This window comes from Phoxinus phoxinus (assembly GCF_949152265.1).
Source record: "Phoxinus phoxinus genome assembly, chromosome: 12".
Lineage (NCBI taxonomy): Eukaryota > Metazoa > Chordata > Actinopteri > Cypriniformes > Leuciscidae > Phoxinus > Phoxinus phoxinus.
Window position 1 is genome coordinate 7,686,347 of NC_136887.1, and position 20,079 is coordinate 7,706,425.

General features: G+C 38.5%; 1 protein-coding gene across 2 annotated transcripts; it reads right to left on the minus strand.

The window, feature by feature from the left end:
• Window positions 1–9,550: 9,550 nt before the first annotated feature.
• Window positions 9,551–17,078, minus strand: rhogd (ras homolog gene family, member Gd). 2 transcript variants are annotated; one of them, XM_079630484.1, is made up of 2 exons: window positions 15,124–16,816; window positions 9,551–12,939 (listed from the first exon to the last, which is right to left on the minus strand). In XM_079630484.1, the coding sequence occupies exon 2, from the start codon at window positions 12,912–12,914 to the stop codon at window positions 12,339–12,341; it is 576 nt and encodes a 191-aa protein (XP_079486610.1). In that variant the 5' UTR covers window positions 12,915–12,939; window positions 15,124–16,816; the 3' UTR covers window positions 9,551–12,338. The 2 variants fall into 2 exon arrangements, with proteins under 2 accessions (XP_079486610.1, XP_079486609.1); XM_079630483.1 differs by lacking the exon at window positions 15,124–16,816 and adding an exon at window positions 16,960–17,078 and having other exon boundaries at window positions 9,552–12,939.
• Window positions 17,079–20,079: the final 3,001 nt, after the last annotated feature.

A 20,079-nucleotide genomic window follows, 5' to 3' on the forward strand; every position in this document is an offset into this window, starting at 1 on the left:
TGTGCTCAGCTGAGGCAAGAAAAAACAGCAGCGCTTATCACCATAATGAAGAACAGCTGCTCTCAGTCAGAACAAGAACAAAAGGCTTGCAAATGATAGAGGCAGGCAGTCAAAGGCTGCATACAAATATGCTTACTTCCTTACTATAAAGTAGGTGAAAAACAGTATGTGATAGTATTCATTAAACAGTGGGCCAAAAGTACCCGGATGACCACTACGACTGCGATTCTGACAACATGGTGGATGTCTGGATTTCATTCATATACACATTCATACTATACAGAATGCACTTTTCAACAGTCGCGTATTCAAAAGAAGTACCTACTACTCAGAGAGTATGCCATTTTGGAAACAGCCATAGACATGAAAGCATTTTCCAGCGACAGTCGACACTTAGATTGTGTTTGCTTTTAAATGTCTTTTTTAAATGTACACTTGAGAACATGTGGTAGAGTGTATCACACAAATCACCAAAATATATACAGGTTAAAATAACAAATGTATTAGTGTATCAATCACCCCATATATTAGGCGTGTACCGTTAAGACGTCACAGTTCGGTACGGACCTCGGTTGTTCGTGATCGGTACATTTACATGCAGTGGCGTGTACACCCCTTCTGGATTGTAGTGTGGATCGCCTGTGAATGACTGTATTTATCATCTGACTGTATGCACCGCAAAACACCATGTAGACCCCCACATTAAAACTGAACAAAAACAATGATTAGAGGGTTGAGTGAAGAAGAGCCCCATGAATTTCAACTATAATATTCCTTTGAACCAGTCAGACATTAGGGTTTGCATTAGACTTCAAAGCTTTAACAATATTCTTATTAACCTTTGTTCCAAAACCAAATCAGCTACTAGACTTGAGTATCATGGGCCAACAACAGCACCGCATGATGGCCAGGTGACACACAGCATATGCAGGAGACCTTGCAGTAATTCATAAATATCTCATACTCATTCAAAAACCTCAGAAATTGATCATCTCTGGTGTTTCTTTGGAGTCTTTAGAGACGTTCCTAGAAGAAATCACACCCTCCTCTATTGGTATTCAAAGATTTGTTCACACTGGACACAATTACCATTTGTTTTTCTCCTCTCTCGTTTTGCTAGTAATTCAAATTGTGTAGGCTAAATTTAAATTTGAGGTTTACCTGCACAGCTCTTATTAGCTGGCCTCTGTTACATATGCAAGTTTCAAAATGTGTCAAACCACTCTTTATAAAGCAGCAAAAGTATGTTCATGGTTACAAGATGTGCAATGTAATGTCTTCAACAGTTCTACAGTTTTTCTTTCAAGTCAACTACACTCACGGAAGAGAAACAGAAAATCAGAAAGAAAAAGTTAATACATGCAAAGGCAACACCATAGTACCCTAACATTGTAACACAACACAATTTGTCTGCTCAACAAAACCACATACAATGTTACATACAATCTTGTTTGCATGCAAAAAGCTCTTCCATCAAGAGTTTGGTCAGGTCTACACAGCTGATTGACAAAAATTAAATAATCATCTGTACAGTGTAAATCTGACAGTGTGCTTGCTTTAGCAGAGGAAGAATTGTTAAAGTGTGGATTGAAATGTGAGCTGACTTCTCCAGCTGCTCTCTGTGCACTAAATTAGCAGGAGGTCTAATATATTTAAGCTAACTGCTGGCCCAGCAAGTTAACAGTCAGTCTATAACGTTCCTTGCTCAGAGAGCAGTGAATTTGCAAATGAGTTTAACACTTTGCAGTCACCCGGTTAACACCCAGAAGAAACATTCATACAGCATGAAATCATAATTTCTTCAATATCTGGGCTAACTAAAGGGCTAAACTGACCCATCGCTGAGCCCCGTTCCCTCTGTGCTTTTTACCAAATATCCCACAGGAAATAACTGGATGTTTTGGAGATTCCAGATGTGGACTAGAATCAGTTGTAATGTTGCTAAGCATCTTTTATCTGCCACTTCTCATTAAATAAATTGTTAAATGATGCAACAACATGATTAAAAACGGAAGAGACTGGGAATCAGAATTGAGTCAAATCCTTCTCACAATCAACTGAAAAAAGAGAAGCCCGATTTGAAAGAGATGATGATAACATTAGTAAAACATTAGGGTAAGTGAACAGAACAACATACTCACTTGGATAATATCAGCTGTGCAGTTACTATCACATCTGCTAGGACCACAATCGTTCAAAGTCGCAAAGCATACATGCTAACAAAATTTACAGTTAATAAGCTAATTTAAAGTGCTGTTTAGTTTAACTGAGCTGTGTCTCTTTTATTCTGTCATCTGTCAGTCAAGCTAAATACAAAATCAAGGCCTCACCCACACTACTGCGTTTTAGTTTAGAAACGGAGAATTAAAACGAATACGATCACCGTACACACCAGTGTTTTAGCTGCGTATTAGAATTGATCTCCGCCCACATTAAAACGACTGAAAACGCGGATCACGTGACCATTCACCAACACTGGGCATGCGCGTGCCGGTGTACACAGGCGCATGTAGGCAGTTATAGCATTGTAAAATGCATTATTTACTTGCACAACAGCTGCTACCAAAGACATCAACGTCAGTAACGCTTGTAATTCATTATCCATGATGCAGTCACTAACGTTAGTCCAGGCTGTTTTTGTATGTTTTCTTCCCGGGGACGGGTCATGTGATGGGTGGCTGACGAATCAGGGAAGCATACGCCATGACTGATTTTTGCCGTTGTAGTCTGGACGGGAGGTGCAAGTGTTCATACATGAGATTAGGACAGCAGTTAAACTAATACTATTTTATTTATGTAACAGCGAAGAAGACCTTTTGATATTGTTTTGCTTGTGCCCTTAAGCTTAAATGGACAGTTTAACCAAAAATTTAAGTTCTAATCATTATTTTCTCACCCTCAAATTGTTCCAAACCTGTATGAAATTTATTTCTTCTGCTGAAGAAAAAAGTAGATAATATTTTGAAGAATGTTGATAACCAAACAGTTGATGGGTCTCACTGACTTCCATAGTATTTTTTCGTCGAAGGGCGCTGAGAATATTGATCCCTTTTCACCACCACGTGAAATTGAAGAAAGACCTGAGCTCAATCCAAATGCTTCTATTGCAGAAATTGTGAGGCAATTAACAGAACAAGTTGCAACACTGAAGACACGACTGGAATACCACATTAAGAAAGTGAGTGAAAGTTTTTCTTTGTCTGAAATAGAGTAAATGTAGGACAGTAGAATAAAAGCAGAATTACCACATTAAGAGCAGTGGTGGACGAAGTACACATACCATGTACTTGAGTTAAAGTAAAGATACTCAAGGTAAAATATTACTCAAGTAAAAGTAAAAGTGCTGCCTTTAAACATTCACTTGAGTAAAAGTACAAAAGTATTTGCCTTCAAATGTACTTAAGTACCCAAGTACTATGATTTTTTTATGGCTATAATGTCCTATTATAATTTTTGTCACAAGACTCTTGCTTAACTCAGTCTACGTGAAGACTCTAATGTCACTCTTGGCACACCAATATATATGACTAATTAATGTCATTTTATTAATAGATTGGTGTGCCAATATATATATTTGAATTGAAAATATTTTTTGTGCATTTAATTTTGGAGGGAAGGGGACTGTTCCATAAGGTTTAATACATTTACTGTATATTTTTCTTGAGCGTCTGGTCATAATTATTAAAATCCTAATGTTATGATATAGTCACATAAACCTGCACAACGCCATTAAATATATAGACACACACACACACACACACACACACACACATATATATATATATTCTACGTTATGGGAGCAGCCAATTTCCCTCCAAAATTAAACACAAAAACGTATTAATGCAGTGTTTCTGCTACTCCCCAGAAGAAGAAAAAATGCTATTATATGCAAGTAATTTAAGTGTCAATGTAAAACGCAATGTACATTATGCGTCAATATTGACCGATATTTGCTGCAATAATAGCTGCGGCTCTCTGCCCCGCTTAAAATCATTGGCAACGCGATTTGTTTGGAACTATTGAGAGCTACACGAATCATATCACTGCGCGGCGGCGAGATCACTGTGTCGCAACCGTATGGTCGCAATCTGGTTCGCGCTTAATAGATACCGCCAAGGCAAGTTCAAATCAAAGCGCGCGCTGTATTGTGATTGTTAGCTCGTTTGAAGTTTTTATCCACTATATAAAAAGGAACGACTGATTTTGAAAATGTAGTAGAGTAAAAAGTAAGATATTTGACTTTGAAATGTAGTGAAGTTAAAGTAAAAGTCTTCCCAAATTTAAATACTTTAGTAAAGTACAGATACACAAAAAAACTACTTAAGTACAGTAACGAATTACATTTACTTTGTTACTGTCCACCACTGAGGAGTACATTAAGGAGTCACCGACTAGTCAAAAGTACAAATTATCATTGTCAAATCAGTCAGGTTACTTGCAATCAACACCAGTGGTGGAACCTGGTTTCATGTTGGGTGTGGATCTGATAGGCCCTTTCCCCAAAAGCTCTAAACAAAATGAGCATCTTGTATCTGGTTGACTACTGCTCGAAGTGGGTGGAACTACTGCATATCATCCTGAAACTAACCTCACAGAACGGATCAACAGGGCTTTAAAAACCATGATTGCCTCATTTGTGGGGAAACAACAATCGCCATGGGGATAAATTATTATTATATGAATTAAAGTTTGCCATCAACACAGCCTGGCAGGACAGCGCTGGCTACACACCTGCCGAAATAGTATTGGGTCCTAGGTTGAGAGGTTCTCTGGAGACTTCTTACTCAGACCCACTCCTGATACTCCTGCATATGACATTGTGGAGAGACAACAAGGCATGTTCCACCTAGTCAAGGATAATGTGGAGAGAGCTCAGGCAAAACAGAAACATTACTACAACTTAAGAATTATTTTTCAGTTTTCAGGAAACACAGAGATGCAATATATCCTTTAAGTGCAAGCGCATACCAGGAGACTGTACTTGGCAGTGTAGTTGTCACAGTGTAGTTTTCGTGTGGGCATCCTCCTTTGATGGGTGATCCGAGGGACACAAACAGACAGTCTTCCAATAATGGGATTTTTTTCTGGTTTTGTACTCAGTCCATGCCAAAAGATGAGGATGCAGTCATGGCAAAACTGTTCTAGATGGAAAGGTACTGCCAAAGTTATGCCTAGGCCCAGTTAATTATGCCATTTCATTGCTTGATAACCCTGACATCCTCAGGTCACTATAACTCCTCAGATCATTATCTAGTCTCGTGTAAATTACATTTAGCCAAGGCTGCAAAGCCAACTCCGTGTTATAAATATGTTAGACCGATCACTTCTGCCACTAAAGATTGCTTTATCAATAATCTTCCTAATCAGTTTCATCATCTCAGCATCCCGGATAGCTTAGAAGAACTTGATATTGCAACAGAAACTTTTAACTCTCTCTTTTCCAGCACTTTAGACACAGTTGCTCCGCTGCGCTTAAAGAAGATTAAAGAACATAGTCCAACGCCGTGGCACAACGAGCACACTCAGGCCCTTAAGAGAGCAGCCAGAAAAATGGAGCGCAACTGGAAGAAAACAAAACTAGAGGTGTTTAGGATTTCATGGAAGGAGAGCTCGATTGCTTACAGAGAGGCTTTAAAAGCTGTTAGATCTGCTTATTTTTCAACCCTATTAGAAGAAAATAAACATAATCCTAGGTATTTATTTGAAACAGTGGCTAAACTAACGAAAAAGAAAGCTTCAAGCCCAGAAGTTTCCAAGCAACACAGCAGTAATGACTTTATGAACTTCTTCACTTCTAAGATCGATAATATCTGGGACAAAATTATAACTATGCAACCGTCTAATACAGTATCGCATCAGGAAGTGCATTGTAGTCTCCCTGAGGGAAAATCTGATTCATTCATTGCTATAGGAGAGGAAGAATTTTGCAAACTCGTCAAATCATCTAAATCCACAACGTGCATGTTAGACCCTATACCAACTAAGCTGCTGAAAGAGATGCTTCCAGATGTCATAGATCCTCTTCTTAATATCATTAATTCATCTTTGTCTCTAGGATACGTACCAAAAACCTTTAAGCTAGCTATGATTAAACCGCTTGTTAAAAAACAGCAACTTGATTCTACAAAACTAGTCAATTATAGGCCGATCTCTAATCTGCCATTTCTGTCAAAGATATTAGAAAAAGCAGTATCCTCACAACTGTGTTCCTTTCTTGAAAGAAATGATATCTGCGAGGATTTTCAGTCCGGATTTAGACCGTACCATAGTACCAAGACAGCTCTCGTTAGAGTCACAAATGATTTGCTCTTATCAGAGGAGGAGCAAACACAGAAAATAATCAGAACTTGTGCAGAATTAAAGGGGAAGATGCCCACATATACAGACAAGCACATCAGGTATACATTTGAACATTTTGTGTAATTCTAAATATGATACGTTTAGAATATCATTGTTTTGTTTTGTCCCAGGATGAAGAAAATAGACAACGTAATTCAAATAACACATTGTTTATTAATCAAAGTAAAGAAACACAAACGCAGTGTGTAAAATTGTGGTTGGGGTTTTCCTCCATTCCCTCGTATTCCACCAAAAGTCCCATGGCAATACCCGGTGCTGCCAGTGTAACGGAGGCCAGCTAGTAGTTGCTGTGTGAGTAAACCTCACTCCTCTGATCTCAATAGGCGCTCTAGCGACAGACGCTAGAGGCTGCAGTCTTTAGCCTCCTTGTTAGAACGCCTGACTCTCATGCCGGAGACCCGGGTTCGAGACCCGCGTGGGGTGAGAAGGATCCGGGTGGAGGGGTTACACCAGCTCACATACCTGGTCAGACTCACATTGGGGATTGGGCTCAGGGGCGATGGTAGGTTCCTTGTCTCAGGCTCTGGCTCATTCATTGCGGCAGGCATGAGCACCCAGGCTGTGGTGGGCTCTGGCTTAAGTCCAAATTCAAAATATTGGAGAGAATTGTTTTCCCGCCCCCTCCTGCTCAGACTCGACGCTCAAACGGGTTGCCAGTTTGAGGATACGCAACAGGAACAAGCGCAATTGACAATGGAATGCGAGGAGACTGACTGTAAGTTGATTTATTGATGTATGATGAGTTGATATCACGTTTTAATATGCTCCCGTTCATAGAGATTTTTTAATGGGTGTGGTGGCTTTTTAGGTCGGGTAGAATCTGAGATCTCTGACTCAGTTTGTTCGCTGGCTTCCAAGGCTGCAATACGCTGTGTTTTCCACCAACTGGCAACCTCTGAAATACTATTGGGTACGAGATCACACAGACCAAAACAAAAACAGACATTCCAACACGGAAACGCACATTTCAAAGTAAAATAACTGGCTGAAGCATAGTTTCTAAGAGAAACAAGTATGTGAACTTAGCATATGATCTGCAAACATATTAGTACAGTCAAAAACTTACATACAGCACCTTTAATGTCCGTGCATCGGGGTGATGGCTGGCTGGGCTCTGGATTCAGCTCCATGAGGTCCACTGGAGGATTTTAGGCACGCAGGGTTGGGACGAGTATACAACTAGTTGTTTACTCCTTAACAACTAGTGGAGAATCAGCCACACACAGTGCGTACTCGATGTTTTCAAATAATGAGCAGTTGTCGTTCCCCATCGTTAAGCCTGCTCCAAATGTGCACTCGTCCCAAAAAAACCTGAATGCAGTTCCAGGAAATCAGCCACAAAATCCTCCAGTGGTCATCCTCCTTGATATAAGGCCTAGAGTTGTTCCTCTGTTCCTCTTTTTTTCAGTCTGTCCATCTGTTTTATTAGTATGTTGTTGTTTTTTTGTCATAGAATTGTTATTGTTGCAAACTGCACTTTTACATTTTTTACCACCCCACCCACCATAAACAACCCTACCCAGCCCCAACAAAGCAATCCCTAATCTGATCAACAAGACATCTGAAGATCAAGAAAAAAAAAGAAGAAAAAAAAACATATGCATACATTAATATACAGTAGTCCGGCATTCTGTTAAGTTTCTGAATTATGTCATTCAAATAGAAACGTTGTTTATCAATCAATGTGACTCTGGTAATCCAAGAGTGAAGAAACACCAACGACACAGCGTTTAAAATACAACAATACCAGACAATGAACAGAAGTGAAAGGGGAACTTAAATACACAATGATAATGAACTCAAAGACTGACAGATGTGATTGTTAATGAATATTTGTGGTCACAAACGACTGTCAGGAACAAATGAACACAGGAAACGGTTAACTAAGCAGACAGTGTGAAAACGAAACTGAAACAGAACAAACTTCATGTGACAATAATAAGTTAACTTTCCATACCCGTTACACTGGCAACACATTCACTTTTAATTTTACACACTTATAACTGGAATGTTGTACGGTAATTTGCTGTTGACAGACTGAAGTGGGAACATTCAAGTTTAAACATCTTAGTCGATAATAATGGGAATTGCTCTAGTTTGTTGTTGTTGTTTTTTGATTTTTTTTGTTTGTTGTGTCACACTTGCAGTGTAGTCACAGTGCTACAGAAATGAAGAGGAAAACGTTTATTCAGATACTCAGATTTCTCAGGACAGCTGTCTGTCTGGTCTGAGTCACAGCTAGATCACAGGCTAAACAAATTCACTGACGAGACTCAACCCTTCAGTCTGGACTGCGATGTGAAAACAACAGACAACTGCAAAATATTAATGAGGAAACAACTTTGAGGTGAAATCTTGTGGAACCATTCCCAGCCTTCACAGATGTCTGGCTAAACGCTGTGGATGTGTTCAAGAAGACTCATCTCTCACTCATGCAGTGTCACGCTTCTGTCCTTTTATAACTCGGTTGGTTCACTTAGATCAGATACTGAAGTATCACTGTGTGTTAAAGCCAGGATAACGTTATACGCACTACAATGACCATCACATAGGCTACTTGTATATAAGCATAACTTATTTTAAAGGCGAGTCACAGTGAAATTTCAGTGACATTTTGCATGCAAAAAAAATCCTTTGTCAATAGCCCAGTGATGTATAAAGCACAGCTCACACATTCACAGCAAGCATCTTTCTGCTGGTCTGCGCAGCGACTGCATGTGATGAACTTGACTCAAGCGACATGCATCGCCACATGCTGCGTTGGCAACTTTTTCGTCCTCACACGAAAATCCCTTTCACACTGATTCCTATTGGAATGACTAGATTTTGTCCATGAAACTTCATATATGTGACCCCACCTTAAAATAATGATGTTAAAGGGTCAAAGTTAGGAAATGAGGTTCATTCATAAACCTTCAAAATCACTTGGTTTGCCGGGAAGCTGAAGTTTTGGGGCTTGAATTAAAAAAAGTAAGTAAAAAAAGTAAGTAAAAAAAAAAAAAAGTTTTGCCATTTTTTTGCAATTCTTTATTATTAAATATATCAAAAATATGAACATAGATATTTATACCTATTTTGTTTATTAGCACAAAGATTTGTCATGTGACAAGAAAATCATACAACAGGAAATTACATTACAGATAGGACAGTCTGAGCTGTGTGCCAAATGATACTGTACACTATGCAGTCTACAGAGAAATAGTGCTTTAACGGGAGCAACTCCATGAACACCGACTCTTTGTGTATAGGCTAAATCTGCATTCAATTCTTATTCATTTATTGAAGAGAAAATGGTATGAATTATGAATTTTATTCAGTAGTAGTGAGCCAATTTTCCATTCAGAAAATGCAGAATGGCTTTAGTGCCATCTAGTGGAAACCATGCCATTAAAATACTTACATATTAAAATATAAAACGTACAGCACTTAAAAACTGCATTAGAGTTATAAATATTGCAATGCCATTGTATAAGTACATATAAAAGTAATAATTTCACATTTAAATCTACTTCTCAAAATAAACACACAGCACCCTCTTTTTTTGCAGCTGAAGAGTGAAAATATCACAGGAAAAATTATATAATGCTGACATATGAAGTATTTAGGTTGGCAATGCCACGGACTCTGGCCTGCCACATGTTCTTGTGGAATAAAGTGAGCACTTGTGTTGCTTGCAGCACGTCTTATATCTGTCAGCTCTTTGTTGTGGCTTGTGCACAGCAGCGGAAACCGTCTTAAGTAAGAACATGTGCCGCACTTTATCACGTCAGCAGCAACACACCCCTGATCTCTGCTTCAGGAAGGGTGTGTGCATCACGCAAAACACTGAACACACGAATCACAGCAGGCGAGTTAATGAATCTCAAAGAAAGGCAAGTCAATTGTACGTAAAAATTTATTCAGCATAATTTAAAATAATTTCACGGTTAGTTCATTTACACAAATTTATTTTGGTTACAAAAAGGCAATTTTGACAAAATTGAGTTCCCAGTGTATAAATGTAGTACCACATACCAGAGACACAGACCGTGCGCAGTGTGAAGCTTATGACAGCGTGCTAACGCTGAGATGATGAGACAGAAACCAGTTCACCATTCGCCACTGCACACGCCGTCACACCTAATAGTGAGAGCAAGGTTTGCATTTCCCTTACATATTTCATCTTGGCAACAACACAGCGATGCTTACATCGAGTTCAGCAACGCTCGCTTGAAATCAAAATAAGGAGTGATTAGTTGAGACGCTCTCCTGGATTTAATGAGAGAATCGTGTCAGGTGCGACTCAAACGTTAACATACACGAGTCCAGTTATTCCACTTAAAAATCTCTGTATCCAAAAGGCACTCTTTGGCTATGTTGCGCAGAACAAGTAAGAAAAAGCTAAATTTAAAAAATGCTAGGCCATTTAAAAATCAGTTATAAAACATTGGCTGTCTGACTTTTTAAAGTGAGTCACAGGTTTCCACAAAGTCGGTCATTCATTGATGTCAGTTTTGCTAAATGTTTAACCACGGCTTCCAGTTATTAAAGCAAATCACACATCAGCACATGCAAAGGTCTTACACACATCATGACTCCATAATGCCTGCCGTTCACCATTATCTGAACTGTGCTGAGATGAACGAAAACACACTTTTATGACGATAACACTGAGAACAGTGTGTGTGAGATGAGGATACAGTGGCCAGTAGTTCGGTAACATGACGAGACAACATGTGGCCTCTTTTTGAACATGCAACCTCAAATAAAAATAACTCCTCGGCTTGATAACAATAAAATGCGTAACCCCAAACAAACATCTTTGATTGAAACGTGTATAATCATACGTGTGTGTCGTACACAGTTCTGAGTGCTTGCTTTGTTTGTACTGTGGGCCGGCGGATCACGCACGGGCTTGAAAGATAAATCAGTGTTTCTGTCACACACACACAGTGCAGCGGGACGAGCCGTTCGCTGGGTCTGAGGAATGAGAAACGACTCATGTGGAGCGTCAGATGGCGAGAAAACTGAGTCGAACTCGAGGCGGTGTCGTGAATTACAGTACGGCATGCAGAGGAACCGGACTGACGATCTCTGCTGAAGAAAATATAGGCTGCTATCTTGACGACAGTACTAATATAATACTCGTTTAGCAGCAGGATGAAGCCCTTTAAAGAAGCACACCAGCCACAATTCTCCGGATCCTGGGTTAATCTCAACAACACCATTACGGGTCATATTTAATCCCAAAATCACAAGTAAAAAAATAAGAAATTATACGTTTTTGGACCACTAAGAAGTTTTGCATTTGCTGAATATAACTGGAAATATACAGTATTTGTACCATCTTAAGTGTCTGGACAGTAGGAGTTTAATTCTTGCATTACAGGAAAGGACTTCAGGATATCTAATGAAAATATGAATGCTTCTAAAAAATAAAAAAAAGTTTGGAAAGTCATTATGGAGAGTATAGTCATTTTTTCTTTTGATTTTGGAGTAAAATATATCCTGCCGTTTTCTACATGAAAATTATCATAGCATCAACGCAACCCAAACAATCCTCTCTGAAAACCTGTCCAAATATTGCTTTTGTGATGACTGAACAGGTTAAAAAAAAAAAAAAAAAAAAAAAAAGGTAATAATTTCTAAGGCACATCAAATACTTGGCTGGGAAAGCTCCCGCAAAGGGACTATAAACGTAAAGTCTGATGTGTCGACCTCATTCAGTCTTCATCGTATTGCACATTTATCGGAAGGCACAGGACAGCGCAGGTCAAGAGAGGAATAAAGCCACGATGCATCTTTCATTGAGTGGACCCGGCAATAAACCGTTATTAATAATCAGAAGCGACTGCATTTACAAGGAATGTGAAGTGAACATGTCAGCGAAATTCAAAATCAGTGAGCCAGAGGAAGTCCTTTAAGAGCTAGACGAGATGAGATGAGAAGAGAAGGATACAAACACCGGGATCACAGCGCGTTTACGAGTTCATGTCCGACTATAAGAGCACGCACCTCTTCCTCTGGTTTTTGGTGGCGGGGTAGAGCACCGCGCGAACGGCCTCCACGAACACCTCCCGCACGCCCTCCTGCAGGAGCGCAGAGCACTCCATGTACTTCACGGCCCCGATCTGCTTGGCCAGAGCGCCGCCCTGCTGGTTGGTGGTGGGAGCGAGCCCTTGCTCCTTCAGCTTCTTAACCGTCTCCGTATCCGAGCGCAGATCCCGCTTGGTGCCCACCAGGAGGATGGGCACGCTGGGACAGTGGTGAGACACCTCCGGGTGCCACTTGTGGCGGACGTTGGCGAACGACGAAGGGCTCCCGATGGAGAAGCAAATGATGAAGACGTTGGTTTGTGGGTATGAGAGCGTGCGCAGCCGGTCGTACTCCTCCTGCCCCGCCGTGTCCCAGAGGTTGAGGCTGACCGTGCGCCCGTCCACGCTCATCTGAGCGCTGTAGTTGTCGAACACAGTGGGGATGTACTCCTCGGGAAAGGCGTTTGTCGTGTACGAGATGAGGAGGCACGTCTTGCCCACCGCCCCGTCTCCCACCACAACACACTTAATGGTCTGCATTCTGCGTCCACACGGGCAGCGGCACCTGCAAACAAGTCGAGGAGGCGGCTTTAAAGCGGTCATCGGATGCAGAATTCACTTTAATAAGGTGTTTGCATATAAATGTGTGGACACACAACCACCGCTCAATGAAGAAAATACATTCGCTCATTTTTTTACAATAATCAAAAAGCCTAAACACTCAATAATCAAGCCGTTTGGTTGCTATTTTCTTCTAATACTCAACAACGACCAACCAACCATTTTATATAGGTCACAATGGTGTGTGGAAAATCTGCAGTCAGTAATAAATCTCAAAGCACCATGGTACAAAGCATCCAGAGAGACAAGAAGGTAAGAGGGAGCATGCTGATATACGACATCCCCATAGTCGAGAACTAAAAAGGTAGCAGACACTAGTTTCTTTCTCACATTAAATGAAAAACATGATTTGTTTCTAAAATAAAATCCTAATTTTTTCTTAAGTTTTTGCCTTTTTTCTTAAATGTCCCATGACATGGGGTTATTATATTATTTTATAATGTGTCCTGGGTTGCCCTTATAATGTTAGTATGTTTTTTAGATAGAAAATAGTCATAATATAGAAACAAAATGCATTTTTCCTAGCCCAGTTTTAGCCTCTGATTTGAACGCTCGGTTTGAAGGGGCGTGTCTGTGTGAGACTTCGGTGTAACCGGCCACTGCTGTGATTGGCTGACATGCTTGCATATGAAATAGCTACTTATTACATGTGAAACTCTCTCGAATACTTTTACTACAGTTATTATACGTTTTTACTATTACAGCTATCGAGATTAACAAATCGTCAGAAGTTTTTAAAGTATTTAGATCTATTCCCATCACATAAAATGTTGCCGTGATGAGCATTGCGCAAGCAGATGACAGTCTGTTGTTGATCGCGAGAATGAAGATCTTATCATGGCAACGCAGTTTCTGCACTCTCTCTGCTTTCACCAATGCAAACACGAGGATGTAAATACAGTAAGAGCTTCATGTGCAGTGTAACGTGCGTCATTGATTTCATAACGAGTTTGGCTAGTGTCCAGATAAACTCGATCGCGCTGTGTCCATGAGAAAATGAGCTAGGAAGTAGGAACGCGTGCGCGCGATTACTACAAAGATTGTTCTTTGATCGCTTTCTGTATATAATTTATTCACAATTTAAATACGATTATTTTAATCCTACTAAAAGAAACGATGTGAAGTTTATATTTTAGTCACTGGCTTGACTTACTGAGGCATAAACAGCTGTATTGAACGATTTGAGAGAAAGATTACCTGTCTGAACTTGAACAATTACACATCAGAAAGTGTTGCTTGGTAGCTCGATCGATTTATTTTCAGACGTTCATCGAAGCCACCTCTACTATGACCCAAGTTGAGGAAACAGTCGTCGGTGAAATGTTTGCCGCAGACATGCAAAACTTTGGGGAGTTGTGTCGGCGCATTTCCAGAGAAAATGAAATGAATCCACTGGTTCTTCTGGGGCTTGGATGAAGGAACTAAAAAAAGGCTTCGGTGTTCATTTGTACATCCAATTATTGAGCAATTATTATGCTTCACTCGCTCAAAAGCCATGATATCTCCCGTGGACAAACTAAAATCGCGCGCACGCGTTCCTACTTCCTAGCTCATTTTCTCATGCGGGAAATATTCTCTGGGCGGGCAAAGCAGAGAAAGGGGAGGTAACATTTCCTCCGTATGACGTCATACGGCAGATTCAAGATCAGCCCGATTGAGCTTCCACTTTCTCAAAGGCAGAGAAAGATAGCAAAAGCTCTATTTACACCGATTGAAATTTCTAGAAATTTGGGGACCATATAAAGGCTAGGGGAACTCATATTAATGTTAAAAAACCTCAAAAAGTGAAAATTTCATGTCATGGGACCTTTAAGATATTTAATGTGTGACCCAAAGCGTAATGTGTTATCGATAATGATACCAAGGTATTTGTACTCCGATACTGATGTGATCAGATTACCCTGAAAAGTCAAAAGAGAGATTGAATTCTCAGTAGAAATTTTTGAGTTTGAAAATAACATACATTTAGTTGTTTTTCATGATCTTTTAAAGAGACATGCACCGAAACGGGTCGCTGTGAACAGAGCTGTTTTTGAGGAGGTAGAAAGGGTGTTGTTCTACACAACCATTCAGGAACTTTAACCAAAGTATGTTACACACTTTACATGAAGACAATAAAGACTCATACCAGCTTGTGGGCGTCTGATGACCCCTTTAAGACAGAGTAGCAGATTGTGCATAACAACAGGCCTGATAATGTTTTGCACTGAACAAAACGTGAAATTAGGGCTGCACGATTATGACAAAAAATCATAATTGTCGATTATTCCCTTGAAATTGTAATTCTGATTATTATTAATTAGGATTATCACAATTTACATTGATGTTTTGGAGCCGTGAATAAGACTGGTAACTTATTAAGCTTTAAAAAAAATAAAGACATTAAGCTGGCCTCATGTCGTCTTTCAGTCGTGTTGACTCAGACCGTAAACAAAATATTGCTTCTAAATATCTTGCTATGCTTTGTTATTAACAAATACTGGATTCGTCCTTCTTATCAGCTTGTTTTCTTTCAATTAGAAGAGGGTTTGAGGACTTTTTTTTGGATCTGATGGATAGTAGGCCTCAGATCTGATTTATTAAGGAGGACTTTTTTGTCCTCAAAAACTGAGGTGCATGAGCTCAGATCAATAAGGCCATCAGTAACTATCCATCAGATCCAAAAAGAAATACAAAACCTGTCCTAATTGAAAGAGAACAAGTTGATGAAAAGAATGCATCAAACATATATTTTACAAATATTTGGTAATAAAGCATAATGAGATATTAAGACACAAGTTTTAAAAGGCCTGTCTTTTTTTTTTACCGGTTTTCAGTACAGCACAAGGATTAAAAAACACATTATATTATTATTATTTTACAATATGAATAAAGCAAGTAACTGTGGTATGACCTGTTTTTCAGTTTTAACTTTTGTGCATGTACTCATGCTTTATCATAAAGAATTGTTAGAAATCAAGGAATTGAAATGAATATTGAGAAAAACAAATAGACCTTGTGTTTCATATCACAGTCAAAACATCCTGAAGACAGTTTACTGGATCTCCACTGCTATCAGAATTTGAAACTGATCCCAAAGCATGTTGATTGAATAAATAAATAAAAAAAACATAATGAATCCAATAGAAATCCTGTCACGTTTCATTCAGTTCAGGATTTTGGGGATTTTTTTTCTAAATCCGCTTGAAACCAGCAAACTTAATGAATGGACTTAAACTCTTAGGTTAAAGTGGCGTGAGGTCTCCAGAACTGACAGACACACTGTTATTGCGGAAGCGGCTAATGCTAACCGTTACATTAGCTATCGAAAAGTTATTAAGTCAATTAAAAAGTCTTATATTCATATTCAAGCTTTTTTTTTAACTAACACACCAGCACATGTCGATAACGATGTGTTAATACTAGAGAAGTAAACCCTGTCTTCATTTAAAAAAAACTTTCTACAGACTGTGACATTGCTTAGCTGCTATTAGCAGTGACTGTCTCAACACACATCCACACTTCACACGACGATAAAGTACAACTATCCCGCTATAATATTATTTATAATGATGATTAGTTTACTGTACATTGTAATAACTGTTCTTATCATTATTACGGGTATCTTCATTTATTATTATTATTTTAGTTTAACTGCAGTACGTTAGAGTAATGACGCTTTGACAATTATATGTAAAACAAACACGCCCCGAAAGCACTTTTCAATATGAAAATAATTATAATATTAATAACAAAAGAAGGCTGTTGCAGTTTTGACGCGTATGAACGCAGTTCAGTCACTGCATTATCAGATTTGACATGGGAGTTCCTGCGCGCGCCCAATGACAACAAGTATTTCCTGTATTTTTCTCACATCCATAACATCTGTTTTACACAGCAACTAAACACCAGAACAAACACGAGTCTTCATTTAAGCACTAACACGATAATACAACTTATTAAATGACTTTCAAGAAGTTCTCACCGCCTCAGAGATCCTCGCGCGCCTGTCCGACTAGCGTTCAAACTCGCGTCCGCGTGAACTCGCACACTGTGATCTTACGGAAGCTGCAGCAAAACACACTGTCAAAATAAAAGCTCAGAACTCATTTAATTCCCTTGAACCCTTGTTATGAAAATTAGCTTAGATTTAATTTGTGTACTTGAGGCTTAATGGGTCAAATATTTGTAAGTCAATATTAGTATTACGGATTTAAATCAGTCTAGTCTTCAAACTTTTTCAGGACAAGGTCCTCTGGTATTAAAATAATCTTTATGTATTACTTGTGCATTTGAATTGAATTTAATACATTTTTAATTAATGACAACAAAAGCTGAACTTCAGTTCAGGGTTTTCTAACCCTAGCTTTGGTTTAAGTTCATAATATTGTATAATGCTTTCATTTTATCACGAAACTAGTTTTAGATCAAGCAATAATTGGGGGACTGTTTTAGATAGTATAAATCTAAATAGTAGCCTACATGTATTATGTATGAATTAATATCACTAAATAAAGAGTGCCAGTGTTCGAAATATTAGCATATAGTCAGTTTTGACACATCGGAGCAGAGGATAATATATAAAGTAATTAATGTGAACGAATTATAATTCTTAAAACTGATCGAGTTTGAATTTTAATTTAGTTTCCACAGTTGATGTCAAGCACACTGATCAGCCAATCACATGACTTGGAAAAAAAAATGCGTCGTTGGTCACATGATCATGGTGGATGGGAGTTTGAGTTTTACAGTGTGATCATATTAATCAACATCACGAACAAGAGTTGTGTGTTGTTGTGAATATCAGCACGACTGACACGAGGCCACAACTCACTGCCATGAAGTTTCTTACACTAACAGTTTCCACAAGATTTTAATAGAGAGTAGTTGAAAAACTGTGTATTATTCACAGACAAATAAAGCGATACAGTCAAATATTTTGATACACACTCATAGAAAAATAAATATGCTACACAATCACAGGCTAAAGGCATTGACCAATCACATTGAAGTACAAAAGAGAGACAAGTAATAATGTACAATTTATTTAACTGTAAATAAAGATTTTATCTATTTAGTTTTAACTCGTCTGTCACCCCTTAAATGATCTGTACAATGAAAACAAATGTTCCATAAGTACTTAAAACATGCTACATATACAATTTTATTATTATGAAAGTAATATATTTGTCTTTTAAAAAAATTTTTTTAGAGTTAATGCTGTTAAATAATTTAAATATTAACTTAAAATCTTAGGAGTACTTCAAGAAACAGTTTTTTTTTAAACATTCAAATATATATTTAATGGTGGTGTTTGCCATATATTCTCAACATGCAACAATATGGGAAGCACAGTGTATATTGAAGTCTATAGTGTAACATCATTTAAAATCATTGCGTAAACATCATCTTAAATAATACTTATATTAGTTATGCGTTTATTGTCCTATTTCTAAAAACACAGGCTTTTCATAGAATCTTAAATTACATTTAAAGTGGTCTGACCCATGAACCCTACTATATTACTGATGAGTGCTGCATCACCTCTCAAAAAGAAAGAAAAGAAACTCTTTACATAACCAGGGTTCCCACTCTTTTTTTCCAGGACATTTTCTGGATATTTTCAATGTTCCTCTCTCCATAAGGCTTTAAGACATACAGATTATATATCCATGACTTAACTATGATTGAAATCAGATTTTCTATATTTTTTCAAGTGGTTCCTGGAACAAATTTAAATACCATAGCAAAACAAATATTGGAACTATGGTATTTAAATATTTATGTAACTTGAAAATAAAAGTCAATGAATTATTAATGCTAATAATAATTATAAGTTCAGCCAGGTCACGCACAGGCTGAGAAACAATGATGGTAGATGAATGGATTAATTCAAACAGGCAAGTTTATTAGCAGATATGGCAGGAACCCAATGGATAGATCTGGGGAAAACACACACACACACACACACACACACACACACACGGGGATCAAGGGATAGCTACACAACTTTGATGACTTGATAGAGGAAACAATAGCAGCGAGCGTGATCATTAGGAAACGTCACACAGTCAGTGGTCTTTAGCATCAGACTAGGTCAGAACATGACTGAGGGTGTGTGTGTGTGTGTGTGAGTGTGTGTGCGCAGTGCTGCGGATGACATCTAGAGGAGTTTCAGATTTGAAACCTTATGTTGTGGTCTGGTCATTTTGAACCAGGGGATTTTCTTTTCTTTACTATCTTTATCACATTGGACTAAAACTTACTGAGTTGGGGGATTTTTCCACCCCACCTGTGTTCCCGGTCAAAAATGACCAGCCTACAAAAAAAATGGTCATCATGTGATATCAAATATTGGATACAATCTTTTCTTTTAATTAGCCTGCAGCTTTATGATCTTCTGATTGTTGTCTAAAGTACTTGGGACCAAGTCGTTACTGACATTTTAAAATGGTTTATTGGTGATTCAATAAAATATTTTAGATTTTATTGAAAATTGACAAATAGACCTTGTGTTTCATATCACAGTCAAAACATCCTGAAGACAGTTTACTGGATCTCCACTGCTATCATAAGTTGAAACTGATCCCAAAGGCATATTGCGGAAGCGGCTAATGCTAATGCTTTTAATTAGGACAGGTTTTGTATTTATTTACTGACTGATTGTAAGCCTAATTAGCTAACCTAACCCTAACCCTCCCTACACCTCATTTAAGTTTTTGTGGATCACTGTCAATTTTCAATAAAATCTAAAATATTTTATTGAATCACCAATAAACCATTTTAAAATGTCAGTAACGACTTGGTCCCAAGTACTTTTTAGACCATCAGTTCCCAACAGGGGGGGTCGAGGCCCACAAGGGGGCCTCAGCGAGCTCTGTGGGGGGTCGCGTCATATTTTGAAAAGTTTTGAGCAATGAACATTAAATAAAAGTCCTTAACTTTTTTCTGTTCAAAATGTACAACATTTAGCCTATATAATGAGCGAGTTCATCATGAATCCATTTTCCAATCCGTGTTTTTGTCTTAACCTGAACCACTGGTACTCCTATAATAAGTGTTTACATCGGGACTATTTTACACGGGTTCGGATCGCTGCGGAGTA

What these genes read in the sequence shown, in the direction of transcription:
- rhogd (XM_079630484.1), bottom strand. Translation starts at nt 12,914, where the DNA reads ATGCAGACCATTAAGTGTGTTGTGGTGGGAGACGGGGCGGTGGGCAAG.